At 38.9% G+C, this 19385-nt stretch overlaps 1 protein-coding gene and 1 long non-coding RNA gene across 5 annotated transcripts in view; both read left to right on the forward strand.

The window, feature by feature from the left end:
• Nucleotides 1-4736, forward strand: part of LOC110832582 (uncharacterized) — a 309094-nt gene extending 304358 nt beyond the window's left edge. For all 4 annotated transcript variants that reach the window (XR_015535045.1, XM_087348449.1, XM_087348451.1 and 1 more), the window contains one exon: nucleotides 2189-4736. Coding sequence is in view for 3 of the 4 variants with exons in the window: in XM_087348449.1 (XP_087204575.1) it covers nucleotides 2189-2365 (177 nt within the window). In the remaining variant the exon portion in view is untranslated. The remainder of the gene's footprint in view (nucleotides 1-2188) is intronic.
• A 1378-nt stretch (nucleotides 4737-6114) lies between these two features.
• LOC110839285 (uncharacterized) lies at nucleotides 6115-11730 on the forward strand. The gene is made up of 3 exons (XR_002546418.2): nucleotides 6115-6219; nucleotides 8177-8237; nucleotides 9143-11730. It is a non-coding gene; the product is annotated as an uncharacterized LOC110839285 (long non-coding RNA).
• Nucleotides 11731-19385: the final 7655 nt, after the last annotated feature.

Consider the following 19385-nt stretch of genomic DNA (forward strand, 5'->3'; position numbering starts at 1 on the left):
ACGTTTCAGAGGTCATACTGCCTCCGTCATCAGAGCATGAAGATTTCTGTCTTCTGGGTTGTTGCGCTGTGTAGTCTGGTCGATGTTAACCAACGTTTCAGAGGTCATACTGCCTCCGTCATCAGAGCATGAAGATTTCTGTCTTCTGGGTTGTTGCGCTGTGTAGTCTGGTCGATGTTAACCAACGTTTCAGAGGTCATACTGCCTCCATCATCAGAGTATGAAGATTTCTGTCTTCTGGGTTGTTGCGCTGTGTAGTCTGGTCGATGTTAACCAACGTTTCAGAGGTCATACTGCCTCCATCGTCAGAGTATGAAGATTTCCGTCTTCTGGGTTGTTGCGCTGTGTAGTCTGGTCGATGTTAACCAACGTTTCAGAGGTCATACTGCCTCCGTCATCAGGGCGATGAGTATGAAGATTTCTGTCTTCTGGGTTGTTGCGCTGTGTAGTCTGGTCGATGTTAACCAACGTTTCAGAGGTCATACTGCCTCCGTCATCACCCTGATGACGGAGGCAGTATGACCTCTGAAACGTTGGTTAACATCAAGCAGACTACACAGCGCAACAACCCAGAAGACGGTAATCTTCAGAATTAATACTGATTTGACAAAGGACTTTGCTTTCCAGAATAGCGGGGACATGTGTTTTGAAGCGAGTCCTTTACCTACACCAAAACGAATGATTTCTTCAGAGCCCGTCCAATCCGAAAGTGATTATCAGCGTAATTTGCTTACGACGCAGATCGAAATAAGTAACATTTTCTTTAGCTGTTGGCATAACTGCTGTTTGTCTTTCTGGCGTTTGAATATTCCCAGTTCAAATACAAGCCGTGGATCTAATATCTATAATTCCTTAATAATTACGTCACAGTACATAACCTAAGCGTCCTGTGACGTCATTCACATAATCATCCCACCAAACTTCACTCTGCGCTGTATGACCTAATGACATAAATTGTAAGAAGTGCAGTATTTCATTATTTTCTTTTTGGATTGATATTAGATATTCTTCAAGATCTAGCGTGTGCGTTGAACACGTCTTGGGCCGGCCATATCTGTGTCTGTCTGTCTCTCGATCGCGCTTTCCTAGGAGGTAGGCAATTTGTATAAACGATGGTAATTTTTTTCGAAACAATGGTAACCTATTTTTATTGTCAATTTTATAATAATTTCTTTTCCTTACATTCGTATTATTGACATCCCTTGGATTTGCTTTCGCCGGGTTGGACACCCCTTTGCCCCATCATCTCACATCAACCAGGTCTCAGGATGACCGGAAATTACCCCTGGCTTTTTACCTTTCTTTCATATTTCCATTATTCCATTCGCCTTTTTCTTCTTCATTTAATGTTTCGTTTATTTACTGTTTTTAAATTCCTGTAATCTCGTTCCCAGTTACCATGACTGCCAAATTTAAGGACGAACGTCACATATGTCCCTCTAGCAGTGACACGTCTCGAGGGTGACAATAAGTTAACACTAACCTAACCTAACCTAACCTAACCTAACCTAACCTAACCTAACCTAACTTAACCCAAACTAACCTAACCTAACCTAAACTAACCCAAACTAACCTAACCTAACCTAACCTAACTTAACCTAACCTAACCTAACTTAACCCAAACTAACCTAACCTAAACTAACCCAAACTAACCTAACCTAACCTAACCTAACCTAACCTAACTTAACCCAAACTAACCTAACCTAAACTAACCCAAACTAACCTAACCTAACCTAACCTAACCTAACCTAACTTAACCTAACCTAACCTAACTTAACCCAAACTAACCTAACCTAAACTAACCCAAACTAACCTAACCTAACCTAACCTAACCTAACCTGCGCGTCGCGTGTTGTGAATGTAGTACGCGGTAAGAACACGAAAAGCTGCTGGTAGCACTGTGGGAAATGAACGCTCTCTGACCAAACAGGAGTAGAGACAGGAGCTGTAAATCAGAACTCGGAACACCGAACAGTGCAAACGTCACTGATCACAAGGCAATCAATTGAAACACTAGTTGGTATATATACATAAACGTTCTGTTTACTCGAGGTGTTAGGCGTTCAAATACTATCAATACGTTGTTTGCAGAAGATGATACGTGTTCAAATACCGTCGCTATATTGTTAGCAGAAGTTGGCGTATCTAATTACTCTAATTATTGTTATTTGCGTTGTTTCATTAACAGGAATCATCCGTGACAACGTGTACCGAAGGTCCATCTGCCAAACAGCATCCAGCTTCTGCGACAGGTCAGCGCAATCAGGATAATGCAGAACATAGCCACCAGAACGATCCTGTGACCTCCTCACCCACTGAACGCTGGGTGACCTCTACAGGTCAACTGCTTAGAAGACAACGGTAACCATGCCAACAGACAGCATCTGCAACGAAGGGCGCTGAGACCCACGAAGAATGATACGTCGTCCAGTTTCAGAAATAGCGTCTTGTTTCGAAGAGGGATTTCATAAACTTCAAGATAGATTTCGATTCTTGTTTTAAGGCTCTGAATTAATATGTAAAATATTTCCAAAATTATGTATGTTTAATAATACAACTGACTGTTTTATTTTAAGTTCATGGGACTCGTATGTTGCATTAAACTTTGTTGATGCGATCTTGTGGATAAAAAGACAACTAGTGTGTTAAGCAATAACCTACAGAGCATAGATACTGAGGCATAATTAGAATATGTAGTACTTCCAACATATTTCCCCACACCATAAAATTTCATAAATCGCCCTCGTGCTCGCCACTGGACCCAGGGTTCGCGGGTTCAAATCCGGCACTAGGTCGATGGATTTTTAAAAGTGATAAAATTCCGTAGCCCAAGTTTCTTCAGAGGGGAAGTACAGCCGACGGTGCCATGTCGTAGATTTACGTCAAAATTCAGCTTACATTTCTCACCCAATTCTCTCCTGATTCGCTACTAGATGGCTCTAGGAGACAAAATCATGATTTAGTAGAAATTGTGCAGAGGCAGTGGGCTGACCACTCACTACTCACAAATGCACACTTGACAGGCTAGGAAACCTCCGAACAGGAGGCGGCGAGGACTCACAAATGGATTCTAGAGCCAAGTAAAAGAATAATGAAATGCAAAATGTGATCTCAACATTTCTTTGGATAATTTATCGAAATATAAATAAAAAAAAAAAAAAAATCTCGGAATTGGCACAAGACTCATAGTTATCGTCCAGTTTTAAAATAAAAAAATAATATGCTCTTTCGATATTACGAGGAATTCTACGCACATCAGGATAGATTTTAGATCTAAAAAATGTAGTAAGGCATTCATTGCTTTTCTCGCAGTAGACGAAACGGGAACGTCACGTGACTAATATAAAGTGTGTAACACAGGAAGTGGAAACATGTAACTTACTAATTGGATGAGTAGCTGCTTATTTCGAAAAGTGACTTAGTTCCCGGTTTTCGATTCCAGAGACGCATTAATGACGTCAGACGAGTTAATTGATTAGATATAACATCGAAAAAATATATTTTATGTCAATGAGATATAGGTTAAAAATCAATTTTATTTCGCTTAATATCGCAATATGGTTCAATAACCCTTCAATTAACAGCAGAACGATCCAGTCAGCCTGTTAACACGCTCCTAATTCAGTATATATTTATTTATTATTTCAGTCTATACACAAACTTAATTTTAATTTTTAAATGTTGTTGTTAAAATTAAAATTAATAGACTGAAATAATAAATAAATATATACTGAATTTCAACACAAACATAACGCATCTAAACTACAAACGCTCCTAATGTTGCACACTTCAAATTGAGGTTAATTTTTTATTGTGATTATAATCGTAGAAATTTCGTAACACCAACAGTAAATTTCATATCGGTATTTTATATGGTTTCGTATAGTAAGTTAATCTAATATGTACACATTTGACTCTTCTTAAACCCTTCGATTTTCGTATTGAAATGTTTTTTCTTTAATTACGTAATTTAAGGTTTCATAAAACAAATGGAAACACCTAGTTTATATATATTATTTAGTCATCTTCCTTACTGGAATTATATATCCATATATGTGTGGAAAAGTGAATTAACTGAGGAATATATAATTTTTATTTTCTCACAAGCAGGAGGTGACCTTTTTATGTTAGCGATACAAGTTTGGATTCCTAGTTTAATTTATAAATAGTGTTGAAGTTCCAGACTTAGGGAGTCTAATTTAGTTTACACATAAAAATGTTTATAGTATTTCCATTGTTGTTCAGTGTTAAAATACGTCAGATGCAAACATATCGGTCTGATTAACTTAACATGTACTTGGTTTCTATCGGCTCCAGAAATCTACGACATGTTAAATTTTAATTAATAAATCAAGTTGTTTTATAAATGCATGTTAAAATGTTATTCAGGGCCTTAAAATAGTGATAAGAATATGAAGAAATTAACTACCAGTAAGTGAGTTTATTCGCACTGTTAATAAGTAAGCTAACCTGAAGAAGTTTTGTAATGCGTTTGATTATAGTTGTGAGACGAGTGGTGTATTGAAGTAACATTTGAAGTGGTATTTACAGTGACTTAACGAATGTTTCACCCTTTCTTATATGACAAGAAGAAGATTGGCGATGAAATTGTGAGATTGGTTTTCGGTTCAACAGGGACCAATACTGTAGACGTTAGTTGGTATAAAATGAAACTACTTAACATATGTCACAGTAATACTAATCATGATTAAACGTATCACATCTTACATCTGCAAGAGCTGTTTCATCGTATTTGTGCCATTCCTTTCAATTTTGGAAACTCAAATCGTGGTTCCTTAACTCCATCAGCCATAACATAACCCCCCCCCCTCCAAAAAAAAATCACTGAATGTCTGTAAAATGAAGGGCACAGTTGGGAGGAATTTATTTTACATACAGATCGATGGATATTCACTTTTTCTCAGTTTTAATGAAGAAAACCTCGAGAAACATTGGTTGGCGTGAAATTTACAGAATGATTTATGAGATTAAATCCCATATTTATGACTAAAGTATCTGTTTGTGTAAACTCAAAATGTAAAGCATGTGCCTCAGGAACTCGGGGGGGGGGGGGGGGGTTTCGTAGTCACCATTCAACAGCGTCAGTGATATCACCAGAGTCATTCTACTAGATCTCATACAACCTCGTGTTCAAATCCCACCGTCACTCATAAACCTGCCTTATGGTATGATTCAAGCAAAATGGTTGTCTCAGTTAAGTTTTCCTCTAGAAATTTCCACAGTCAATCCATCGAATATTCTGGAAAGGTTCGTCACAGTGCAAATAATAGTGGGTGAATATCCGTTTGAATTCAGTGGTAAATTCTTTCTTACGTAATTTTAAACTTTGTGTTTTATCGTTGTTTTGCGTGTAAATCAAACCGTAATTTCCAAACGTCACAATAAAACTTTCAGAGTGCGTTGAACTATTTCATGATGCCCGACACGTTTCAAAACTTTATATTCAGTTTCAGTGGGCTTATCGTGAAGAGGGAAAATTTGTTTACGTTTGCAAATGCTACGTTGAATCGAGGTTCTTACGTGTTTACACTTTACAAAACACGATTTCGATTAAATGCATTCTGCTAAATTTAAACCGTATGTCACCGCAAGTCCGATCAAAAAGTCGTACCTGTGTATATTAAAAAAATAGTGACGCATTTATAGCCACATTAGAACATAATGAATGCGAGATGAACAAAAAATAAGTGAGTTTAATGAACTTTCTGAACTGACAAAACGCACGCAATCTGAAAGACCGGGCAGGACTGAAACAAAGGACACAAATTCAGCTGGGAAAAATACACGAATATTAATAACAGCAAAATTTACACGCCAGAGACACTTAAAAGAAAGGAACTTGATGAACACACAGGAAGAGGATGAACGAGGCATATATGGCCGGTGGTACTGGGCTAATACGCAGAATGTCGGGTGTAATGGTTCATAATAACGAAGGGAAGGGACCTAAAATATGTTTATAAAAAATGAAAATATGAAGGGAAGAATTCTATACAAGAAATTTTTACGTAACCGCCAAATGGGGCAAGTACATTAAACACGCTTCGGGTAGACCCAGGGTCATAGGACGTGACGTACGAAGATGACTCCCTGGGACACCAGAGTCGCTTGTGATCAACTCTGCACACAGTAGAAGCCTTGCTGTTGCGCTGTGCGGCCGTCCCGTGGCAGGCCTTTGTAAGACGTCAACTGGAGATGGTAAGTGAAATGAACTTTGCTGGTAAATCAGCCCCACGGCTTGTGCAGAAAAGTATTCAGGATGACGCCATCCAGACATTAACGTGTGGCGCCGACTGGACGAAAATTGTATAGTTCCTGGCATTGTGGCTCGGTTGTCCAATATCGCTCTGACCGTTTAACCTTCAAAGATGAAGATTGTGTCCGTACTCACTCACGGGTTCAAGGCCTCACGCCTCGTCTCCAACACTGCGACTGGCTTCTTCAGGAAGAAGAACGTGATACAGGCTCACTGGCAATTGTGTGGTTGTGACGTACTACTCCCCGATCGCGTAATGGACCAGCGTGTTGCGTGTTCCTGTAGGAAGTTTTACATGTGCTGCTCGAAGAGCGTGGTTTAAGTCCACAGACCCCCAACAGAACATCAGTACATCGACGTGAGGTTGCATGTCGGTGAATGCGTGGTGGATATTTTGAGTGATTACTGTAACTGACGCCCTCTTAGTTACTTATCTGCCGTGTTCTATGTCGGCATGCGTTGTAAAATGAACGGGTTTCTGTTTTCATTTGATTTTGACACGTACATACGCTATTATTTTCTGTAAACTTACTTCGTCATGAACGCCACCTGAAGTTTCAACCCTCCATGTGTCTTCCTCACCCCATAAGCGTCACCACTCATTTCTTTGCTTGTTATGAACGGTGAGACACTTTCCCCATTTGATGATTACTTTTAGAGAATTCTTCCTTCTTGTATTCGTTCTGTTTTTGAGGTTTCTGTCCATTCCCGTTGTTGTTATGCGTCATTTTTTCCACACACACTATATTGTACAATACAGTATAATTCTTTCCTTCATCTCATACATACTATAAAAACTCCTTAATGGTTGCAGCACTTTTAAAATAGAACATCATGTCATCTATCATCATTACTGAAGACATTGTCAGTGATGCATATCAAACACACATACACGATCAGTCACAAACATTAACTATTACGTGTACAGGTTCGGACTGTTTATTTATAACGTCGTATGCATGATAGAGAAGCCACGGTGGTCTAGCGGTTAGAACGCTGGCCTTGTAATCCTGGGGTCTCGGGTTCGATTCCCGGCGGTGCCCGAATTTATAACTTATGTTGGGCAAGGCCGTGGTCTAGGCAACACGGAGTTTTCCTCCGGGGGCTCCCCGGTTTCTCCGTGGCATCCCAACAATTACTCCATTCACACACAGAAGAAGGCAATGGCAAACCACTTCTGGATCATCTGCCAAGAACGTATATGAACAGGTCCCAGTCCGAGAAAAGGATGGAAGGATCCTGTTCATATGGACCTGTCGTCAGACAGAACACTAAATAATAATAAACATGCATGATAGATCAGTAAGGCAACTGATATAAGAAAAGTTGCAAAATTCTTGGAGAGCAGTAGACGTAAGTTGGGAAATAGGATTAGAAAGTTAGAAGTGCTTCGGAGTGTTGAAGTAGGCTATTAGACCAGTAAAGATGTAACCAGAAAATTGTTTTACAAGGGTGGAGAGAAAATCTGAAATATCACTTAAAACATATTTATTGAAAATTACAACAAATCTTCATATAAAAATTACATAATTCATTGTACCAAAGAAATAATTAACAATGCTAAATTGGAGAACATAAAACGATTCAATGCAGTGCGATCTCGAATGTGAAATTAATTTTCAGTTTTTGAGTGTCGAATCTGTTAGAACAGAACGGACCTAACCGGTCGTTGGCCGTCAACATTCGACCTCTTCAACAGAGCCTATTATGCAAACTTCATTTCTTTGTTTTCCCTGACGTACGTCAGCAGTGTTTTGTTTTCAGCGTCGGAAACTGTTTCTCCCTAGACAACCTTGGAAGTTTTTGAGACCTCCACTGACATTTCCTCTGCACTTGCTACATGTTATAGCAGAAACAAAAGAAACTAAGTCCACTAATGAATTCTGTTTTGTGCTCTAGGCGATTTTCATATTAAAGTCCACACAGACGAGCCACGACATGTTAGCAAGAATATCTGGAAGTAAGTATTATGTCATGAAACGTATTCAAGTCTGACGGCCACTTCCTTAAACCACAAACAGATTATTTTGTAAGTTACTGAACTTATACAGTTTGTCCTTTGTTTCTGTAAGTGATATTTCACGGTCTGCATCAGACTCATTAATTACAATCAATATCAAAATTTGAAGGTGACACGGTGGTCTAGCGGTTTGAACGCTGGCCTTGTAATCCTGGGGTCTCGGGTTCGATTCCCGGCGGTGCCCGAATTTATAACTTGTGTTGGGCAAGGCCTTGGTCTAGGCAACACGGAGTTTTCCTCCGTGGCATCCCAACAATTACTCCATTCACACACAGAAGAAGGCAATGGCAAACCACTTCTGGATCATCTGCCAAGAACGTATATGAACAGGTCCCAGTCCGAGAAAAGGATGGAAGGATCCTGTTCATATGGACCTGTCGTCACACAGAACACTAAATAAATAAATAAAAAAATATATCTTAAAATTTGACGTTCCTTCTTGACGAGGAAAGCTTAGTGTCATGATTTAAAATATGAGTGATTTGAACAGCTTTCCGACGAGCGATATAATTTCTGATCCTCTCCAAACGTTATCTTCGTGAGGCCGGGGGGGGGGGGGCTCTGGACCAGGCGCCTGTAAGGCCCAGGTGTGAAGGAAGTATCCTAGTTAAAGAGGTCAACTCTTTCTAAGGACACAGGTACTATGTGAGACTAGGAACCCACAACGACGTCTTGATTGTAGCCACAGGCATCTAAGAGATGGTCGCTTAGTAGCCCACCAAATTTTTAAAAAGGGAAATGCTTGCATATAGCTATATAGGACCCATTCTAAATACCTGCTTTCTTTCTTTATAAATAAAACAATGTCTATCGTAGTTATTAGTTATTTGACATTGTTGGGATAGGCTATGGGACCTGTCAGCTGATTCTAAAGGAAGAACTCCACATGCGACGCATCCTGTCTGAGGACCAGAAGCAGAATCGACTTCTCGTTTGTCAGGAGCTCAAAGATCTTGCAAGAACCGACCCCAACTTCCTTTCTAAGCTCCGTGTGACTTCTTCCTCTTCCCAAAGATGAAAATTCAGCTGAAGGGAAGGAGATTTGAGACGATAGAAGAGATTCAGGCAGAATCGCAGATGGTGACAAAGAAAGATTTCCAGGGATGCTTCCAAGCTTGGCAGCGGCGCTGGGATCGTTGTGTTCACTCCCAGGGGAACTACTTCGAGGGTGATGGATGAATTTAGTACGTGAGATAAGTGTACGGGTTTTTATACGCGCAGTCTGGAAACCTTCCGATCGCACCTCGTATATTATATTATGATTATTATGATCTTAGTGAAGATCCCAGAAACATACTCCAAAGTAAAGCTTCTGTCTTCTTAATATTTTTATTGTTACTAAGCCGGTACATAAATTATGTTCTTACGACCCCAGTCTACGTCCACAAATGGTCTCAATTAATTTTCTCTGCACCAAATGTTGTTTGCATTCCTCGTCTATTCCATACGTACTTAACTTCTTGACAATCCCGTCCTTTTTTTAAACTTTATCTGCTTTATAATATCACGTGACAAGCGTCGATTGTTACTACAAAGAACTGATTTTGAAATGTTTGTGCTCCGAAGTGGACTGCGCCATCGCACTCTCGTTCCAGTGAAGTGTTGTACCCCGCTCCTCGAACATGATATTGTACTTTGTATTTAGCTGTCGACAGCACCGATTTGAAATTGACTACGCGTCCGTTTAGTAATTCTATTCTCGCGAAATGCGAGAACGGTCTCGGCTCTCGTAAAACATCCATTAATTCTTCTGCAACCAAAAAGACGACAGCTTAGTGGAAGGAAATGTTTAGGAATCATCTGTTATTTTAAATCTGATAATAATGTAAAGTGTTTTTTACGCTGTTGAGAAATTATACCTGATAAAAATGGCCTCGTGATGTAAGATACAGCTCTTAAACTGGCAAAGCAGGTTCGAATCCCGTTCGAAACATGGATTTAGATGTGAGTCGTCCTGTACGGTATTGTGTTGTTTATGTAGTGGCTTTAGAGCCGAAACACGTACAAAATTCCCTAAGGACGATATTCAACAGGTGAGTCAGAGGTCAAGGAATATGAGAGAAAGTTACAATTTTTTTCAAGTCTGTAGTTTATGTTATGTTGATTCAGTCCAATCGCTAGGGACCAGGACTCGCCAAGCTCCGAAAAAAAAAAGACATTCGAAACTTTTAAAATAATTTTAACCAATTTAAAACTTTTAACATATAATTTTAACATTATTTATTTACGTCTGGAAGAGAAAATACGGTCCCCAGTGCAATGTCATAAAAGCATGAAATTTAAACTGAAAATGCCCCTTTAGGCCTGAAACATGTTTAAAATCATTCATTGTCAGGATTTTTTCCATCGTCTGTAGAGTAGGTGCCTCTCACCTGAAAACGGAGACAGAACCAGTCTCCGAAACGTCGTGGTTTTAAAGAACAGACGATGGAAAAATTCCTGGTAATGAATAATTTTAAGTGTTAACTACCGTAGTCAAAACCTTTTAGAATTGACCTGAAACATGTTCTAGCAAATGGACTGTAAACTGGACGAGTAAAAATTGACGGAACAATAAAAAACCATGTTTTCCAGTTTATTATTAGATAATATTTTCTTTACACAATAATTAATTCCTTGATTACATATAAATTAACACCTCTTAGCTTAACGAACAGCAAAGATACCCCTGTTGCCTATGCATCACGCTACAAAATACGAAGACGTATGAGAAAATGGAAATAAATCTCCAAATATTTTTGACCTGTTAGTAGTTAGAGGTGACTAGATCAGCTTCTCGCTCCGTATGTTTTATCCCGAGGAAAAGATACTCCGGTCAATACCGGATTGGATTGAGATCAGATCTTGACGTCATGGGAGTTGAACCCCGTCCTTCCAGAACGTAGCCACTCGCTGTCCTGGGTCAATCGGTCGTTTCAGAAGGAAAGACTGATAATCACGCACTCTAATTAACCGATGTGGTGAATTAGTCTAGTTTCATGGTAAATATCTTTCGTCCGTATGGCCTACATGTTTATGTTTAATCAATGTGACGTATTTGTCCGCTTCTCCTTAAATCCCGTCTAAAATTCGCGTGCAGACTAATGTAGAGGCGGTCCGACACGGAGATAGATATTGGTGATCACACGGATTTCATGTGCCTCCTAATAAATACGAGAGATTTATATCAGAAATGGATATACATTCAAAAGTTACATCATCCCATTATGGTAAAAATACTTTACCGATCTACATATTTAATTAATCCCATGAAAGACCTTCAGCTTACATGCAAACGAGGGCGGGTGACGTAAAACCGAGACCCATTTTTAAAAACTGAAATAATATTAGCGGTTAAAATTTTTAAAGTCCTGTGTTAAAAGTATATATCGCCTGTTCTAATCTTAAATAAATTTGCATTTTGCATAATGAGTTTATTTATGTGTATGTATTGTACGACTATACAAATAAACGGCGATTAATATAAAAAATAACATTGACTAATTAAACTTTGCATTGAGCTTATGCTTCAGATGCTTAAATAAGTTCTGAAGTGTACGAGGTGCGATCGGAAGGTTTTCAGACTGCGCGTATAAAAACCCGTACACTTATCTCAGGTATTAAATTCATCCATCACCCTCGAAGTAGTTCCCCTGGGAGTGAACACAACGATCCCAGCGCCGCTGCCAAGCCTGGAAGCATCCCTGGAAATCTTTCTTTGTCAGCCTGTCAAGCACCATCTGCGATTCTGCCTGAATCTCTTGCCAAAGACTCGCCAAAACGGCTACGGAAACCTATGAAATGCTAAAGCAAGCATTTGGGGAGTCCGCAATGGGTCGTGCACAAACGTTTGTGTGGCATTCACGTTTTAAAAATGGCCGAACCTCTGTCGATGATGACGAGCGTTCTGGACGACCATCTTCGAGCACAACGCCCGAAAATGTTACGAAGATTTGGCAGGCCATTCACGAAGATCGACGTCGTACCATCAACGACTTGTGCGACATTGTTGGGATAGGCTATGGGACCTGTCAGCTGATTCTAAAGGAAGAACTCCACATTCGACGCATCATGACAACGCGCCAGCGCACACAGCCCTCAAAGTTCGGCAGTTTTTGGCCTCAAACACCTTGGCCGTTATCCCGCACCCTCCTTATTCGCCGTGTGACTTCTTCCTCTTCCCATAGATGAAAATTCAGCTAAAGGGAAGGAGATTTGAGACGATAGAAGAGATTCAGGCAGAATCGCAGATGGTGCTTGACAGGCTGACAAAGAAAGATTTCCAGGGATGCTTCCAGGCTTGGCAGCGGCGCTGGGATCGTTGTGTTCACTCCCAGGGGAACTACTTCGAGGGTGATGGATGAATTTAATACCTGAGATAAGTGTACGGGTTTTTATACGCGCAGTCTTGAAACTTTCCGATCGCACCTCGTATCTCCTTGGTGTGTTCTCAGTTTAATCTTTGTTGATGAAACTGTCTTCGAGCTACAAGCCGCTTCAGTTGGCTGAACGACGAACAAACCAAATCTTCTGCCAACGTTTCGAGAACCATCTCTGTTCTCATCCTCAGGGTTGCTGGGTAACCAGTCACTTTTTACACACGATGCTACTAGTTTGCGAAATGTCTGTTGGTGTTGAACCTCGTGTTTAGACCGAAAACTAGTCATCTTCATGTTCGTAGAATGCATATTAGAAGCTGCACGTTTTACTGCCAATAAATGTTTATGTAAATGTTTTGATACATTCAGTAGAGTCTTTAAAATATATTTACAGTATCATTAATACACTTTCTGTCTGATCTTCATGGAATTTAACAAAATTTAGAAGTGTATTTCAAGCCGGAATACACATTGTATCATCATGTGTTCTTTGCAAGTTGCATTTGGAGGGAAAATCAACCTTGTTCGACATTTCACACTTTGCCCGTCAGATCGCAGCATCTCATTATCTGCCTCACGAATTTCCTCATCCATCACTGAAAACATCGCTCTAAGAGATTTCAAAAGAACGATTTTGAGATCGCGTGGAATTTCACAACCTCCACATAAAATTTCATCAAAATTCGTAGTTCTTAAATTGAATCGACTGGAAAGACGGACAGACACAATCAGACCACAATTCTTTCTCGCCGTGCACTTCGTGTAAAAATCGCATGACGTTTCTTAATAACATTTTTAGAGCGAATCGCTTAACCGTGTGCTGCGCTCTGGCGGCTGCTCGACGCTAGAAGACTCGGCGGACTCGAGAGCTCAATCACAGTGTTTGGTCCCTGTATTATCCGCTTTCCCACCCATGTCTTGTAATGACGTGTTGTAGATCTGTGGTTTCTTTCTATCTTGAAATTTGGCCAACGAAATAAATGTGAGAAAAATCACAAAGGCTGCTGAATTAACTATTTTATTTTTTATTATTAGTGTTCTGTCTGACGACAGGTCCATATGAACAGGATCCTTCCATCCTTTTCTCGGACTGGGACCTGTTCATATACGTTCTTGGCAGATGATCCAGAAGTGGTTTGCCATTGCCTTCTTCTGTGTGTGAATGGAGTAATTGTTGGGATGCCACGGAGAAACCGGGGAAGCCCCGGAGGAAAACTCCGTGTTGCCTAGACCACAGCCTTGCCCAACACAAGTTATAAATTCGGGCACAGCGATAATTCTAAAGCAAATCCGATAAGAATGGAATTAATAATAGTTAGTTAGTTGATGTATTGGTGTTTTTTTAAAACAATCAACACTGTTATGGATTAAGGTCACACGAATAATAATGAACATTTTCTGAGTTGAGAATTCAGTCCTATTACAGACATTCATCTTGCAGCAGTTAACTCCTTGAAGTCCGCTTTTATGAGAAGTTTCTTATAGCCTTGAATGTTTAAAAATAAATTTTTTGTTGAATGACTGACATACGAATTTACATAAGTACAGCTCGCTATGAAATATGCCTTCTTCCTTGGTTTTCAATACAGACTTTTAATGACCCTAAAGCACGCCACCTTCAGACAAAGAATAAAGTTTGTCGACCTCAGAGATCTTAAATTACTGCACAGACTACAAAACATGAACGTATAATGCAGAGGTAATGTCCGTCGGACTCTTTATCCGCATTTATCAGCTGCGAAATCAGTCAAGAGGTATCTGGATAGAACCCCGGTCACCCAGAACGTAGTCGGCTCGCTTAACGACTAAGCCATTTACAGTCATATTTCATGCAAACACAGTTCTTGGCAAATGGACAGAAAAGAATCAAAGCCAACTTCATAAATGCGTGTTTGTTAATTAAGTCACGAGGGAAAATACCTAGTACTTACGTTTAAATGAATCACCTTCATGAATTCTTTTTAAATTGAATCTGCATTGTGTTTGCTAGTTACTAAATTTAAATTATAGTCACATGTAGTACGCAATGCATGTAGGGAATTACTTAACAAAATGGTGGTTGAGGTAAAGAGATCAGTTGAAAGACTTTACCTTAGACTGCTAGATAATATTAGATCGGACTTTGTATAGATTGAGGTACCATCTCTTCACCTGGGATAGATTAGATCAGTGGTATTCAACCTTTTTTGTTCGCGTACCCCCAGATATAATTTATCTTCAACTTTGTACCCCCAAAGTTGGTGTATAATTCAAGTTATACATAGTATATAATCTACATCTAAAATAAATTAAATAAACTACATTACTGATTATTCAGTGTTTATCATAAAATAATATATTTTTTTAAATTTCACGTACCCCTTAAGATGTCTTCGCGTACCCCCAGATATAATTTCTCTTCAACTTTGTACCCCCAAAGTTGTTGGTGTGTAATTCAAGTTATACATAGTATATAATCTGCATTTAAAATAAATTAAATAAATTACATTACTGATTATTCAGTGTTTATCATAAAATAATATATATTTTTTTAAATTTCACGTACCCGTAAGATGTTTTCACGTACCCCCAGAGGTACGCGTACCCCAGATTGAATACCACTGGATTAGAAGATGCATTGTGAGTCACACTATGGACAGGAAAAATAGCTTGTGGTAAAACGCCTGTGATGGTAAACCAAAACAGCTAGATCAAAACAAATCATACCAAATTTCAACAAAATCCGTCCAGTAACCGCGCCTAATCATATACAATTATCGTGATTGAAACTGTACTAATAAGAGCAATTACGGTATCCATGTTAACCGTACGTATTGTCTCATCTTATTGATGGTTATCAATGTGACCATGGTATCTTCACCAGTTCTCTCTTCTTTCAGTTGTGTAACATATTATTTATTTATTTAGTGTTCTGTCTGACGACAGGTCCATATGAACAGGATCCTTCCATCCTTTTCTCGGACTGGGACCTGTTCATATACGTTCTTGGCAGATGATCCAGAAGTGGTTTGCCATTGCCTTCTTCTGTGTGTGAATGGAGTAATTGTTGGGATGCCACGGAGGAAAACTCCGTGTTGCCTAGACCACGGCCTTGCCCAACACAAGTTATAAATTCGGGCACCGCCGGGAATCGAACCCGAGACCCCAGGATTACAAGGCCAGCGTTCTAACCGCTAGACCACCTCATCTTATTATTATTTAGTGTTCTGTCTGACGACAGGTCCATATGAACAGGATCCTTCCATCCTTTTCTCGGACTGGGACCTGTTCATATACGTTCTTGGCAGATGATCCAGAAGTGGTTTGCCATTGCCTTCTTCTGTGTGTGAGTGGAGTAATTGTTGGGATGCCACGGAGAAACCGGGGAAGCCCCCGGAGGAAAACTCCGTGTTTCCTAGAACCATAGCAAATTAACTCCAATCGCTTGTCTCGTCTTAATTACTCTAATACAACGAAAACTCGACATAACTTCATTTTATCAAACATGGCCTTACATCTCCCAACACAACCTAGAAAATTTTAATCAGAACTCAAACAAACAAAACCTATTTTAACACACGTTATTTTGATTACTTATTTGAAATGAGAAACAAACAGAAAGCAGATTCTGTCTTTTATAAATTTCTTTTCAGTCTTTACTTCATAGTACTGATTGTCGAGTACTTTTCTCTTCGTGTAATGGGGACTTTCTTACCGATCCTTCTGCCCGAGTCTGATAAATGCTCTCCAACTGTCTGCACTCTCAGTGAAGAAAGCCAATCAAACGATCAAAAAAAACAAAGTGACATCAACTTAAAACGGTCGCCAAGTGTCGAATCTGAAAAAAAAAGAAGTCATATTCATTTTTGCTTCGAATTGTCCCCCAGCAACCTCCCTATGTAATCTACTAAAACTTTGAATCGCTTTGTATATTTATTTACTTATTTATTCATTCATATATGTCAATATTTTTTTCTAGCAGCAGAGAATATTTGCTCATCTCCCACTAAAATCTTGTAAAAATTTTGTGAGGGCCACACGCTGCCCGCGGTTCCAGTTACCCGAACTTGTCATAACACTTTCGTTATTGTCTAATCATCTCCTTGCCAAGTATATTTTGTGCCGAATCTGATATTTGGGCTAATTCATTCTACCCACGTACCAGCTAGAAATCGTGTGGTAGTACACATTCCCCTACATTATGATAATCAGAAGCTTTTCCTTTGTTGCGTGTCTTCAGCTGTCATTATAGTATAAACGGAACGAGGTTTCTCTTTTGTTCCTCGAGAGATCGATATTCATTGTCAGTTGAGGATTGTAACTCGGCTTCAGACAGAAGTTAATGTCACGGACTGTCCTCTGTTCGCCGAAATGGTAATAAGTACTCTAAATAAGTAGGTTATGTTCTTGTCTGTTCACTAATTACGTTGTTATGGGCTGTATTCTGGTGCTAAATTACCCTAATCGTTAGCGCGAGATTTATCGATTATCGATAATTATCATTTCCCAAGCTTCTGTGCATGACAGTAACATATAAAAGCAATATCGAATATATAAAGAAGAAATATACTATTATTCAGTCAAAAATGTGTGATTCCGTTCCTATTTTTTCAGAATAAGTGACGATTATTACATTTTAGTGGCTTGTATATTGCTTAGGCTATTTTTTTCTTAATCTCCACAAGGGGTACGCTAGAATAATGCGATAAGATGAGTCTATGAGAGCTTATTTCAACAGCCATTTCAACTCAGCACTCTGATCATTACAGCTTAGGCCTAAGATGAATTGATATATGGAATTTACAAGAATTAACTCTTTGGTACAGGGTGTTTCTTGAAAAGTAGATCTTCAGCTTGCCACAAAATTTTAGCCTTTTTTGTGAAAACCTAAGATTCATTACCGTGTTCACAAAATCCCGCTATTATACCTTATTTTAAATGTCATTTGCGCGGGTCCTTGTACAATCACAGCGATAGTGTGTTTATTAATCCGGTCGAATTGCATTGAATTGAAACCATGAACAAATGTTTTAATATGGGTTGCGAGACTTCTCGATCGACTTGCAGTCGAAAATACTGAAAATGTTTCTTTATCCTAAATAAATAAATAAGTAAGTAAAATATTTCTCTTTGGTTCTGTAAAAAAATTGACAAATTATAAAATCATAATCACGTTTATTACATAGAGAACCATAACCCTTCTAAAATGCTGAATGACATTTAACAGAATATTGTCTAATAAAATAATGCCAGAAATATCTCAAAGTTCTGACTAAATATTCATGCTATTGCAATTTAAAATTAATTCAGCGATTTTAATGCAGAGACCCATATATTTAATAGCTGCTGATTTGTTGATAAATTTGAAGGAAAATAAATCTCAGTGAAACAACTCAGCATGTTTGCCTCTCTTTCTTATAAACACCCCGTAATGATAGTATTGGTATATTACTTAAGTACAACTGTACATGCTAATAATTATTTTCTTCTTATCATGAACGTAAATCGTTACCGAATAAGGTCTGTATTCTATTGTTGCTGCAACTTATTAGTAACAAATCAAGAAGATTCCGGAAGATGGCAGGAATATCCTATAAGCTTCAACTGCCATCTATAGGGTATCGCAAAAACTAACTAGCTACCTTGTCATCTAGCAGACAGCAGCGGCCATTAGCTTTTTGGATTTCAATTAGGATTACGTCTCACACCCAAAGGCAGAGGCTCTGTTTGAAGATGACCCAGAACAAATTTAAGAACAAATCTGGGAAGAATTCACAGACATATGAAATATGACACAACAGGAGAAAGGAAAAATTTGCTAATGAAGAGCTTTATAATATGAGATTTTTTATAATGTTTAAAGCTAGCTCCATAAATCAGAGGCCTTTTTGAGAAGCTATCAGTGCACTCAGCTAGTCACGAAATTTCGCACCTTTTTGGAACCGAAAAGTTTATTATTATCCTCACAAGAACCTGTCAGTAACAAGCATTCCCCAGATTTATTCTATTTTTAATTTCTTCATTAATGTAATTCTGATTTTTTTACATTTATTCCCACTTTTTGAACTTTCGCCACATGTTTATTTATCTGCGTTATATAATGATTTGTCATGTAGTCTGGTGATAAGGCATGGATATTTATTTAGTTCTGCATTTTTAGATAAACTCCCTTCTAGCATTTAATGTAGCTCCCGCGTTCTTTATGATATTTGTGTTTCCATCCTCCTCCTCCTCCTCCTTCTCCTTCTTCTTCTTCTTCTTCTTCTTCTTCTTCTACTTCTTCCTCTTCCTCCTCCTCCTCCTCCTCCTCCTATCCTCCGCTGCCATCTGATAGGTCCGTCTGTCCGAGGCTTTGATTGAGGTTTCGAAACATCTTCCTTTTTATGGTGCAAGGTTGTTAGCCTTGCGACCAGCCCTCAACCTGGAGGACCAGGGTACTTGTCTTAGTCTGACCTCTCCATTTCCATCCAACAAATTGAAATTTGGTGTAATGTGTTCTGCATTTTTATTCATAAGTCTAGATTCAAACACATTTTCCTACAGTTTTAAGAAATGTAACTTGTACCACCTTTTTACCCAGACACTCAATTAACCTCTAAGCACAGACATTGATTTTCTGTACGAATAGGAGTGATGTGAGGACTGAAAGACTGCTCGAGTTTTGACAGTCCCTTGTGACCTCAGATTTATTTGACATGAAAGAGAATTTTAAGTCTAGCACTACTTATTTTCCACAGTATATCTTTTAAAA

This window comes from Zootermopsis nevadensis, unplaced genomic scaffold, assembly GCF_977971745.1.
Source record: "Zootermopsis nevadensis isolate Lab colony 2312 unplaced genomic scaffold, Znev_1.0 Znev_ptg000013l, whole genome shotgun sequence".
NCBI lineage: Eukaryota > Metazoa > Arthropoda > Insecta > Blattodea > Termopsidae > Zootermopsis > Zootermopsis nevadensis.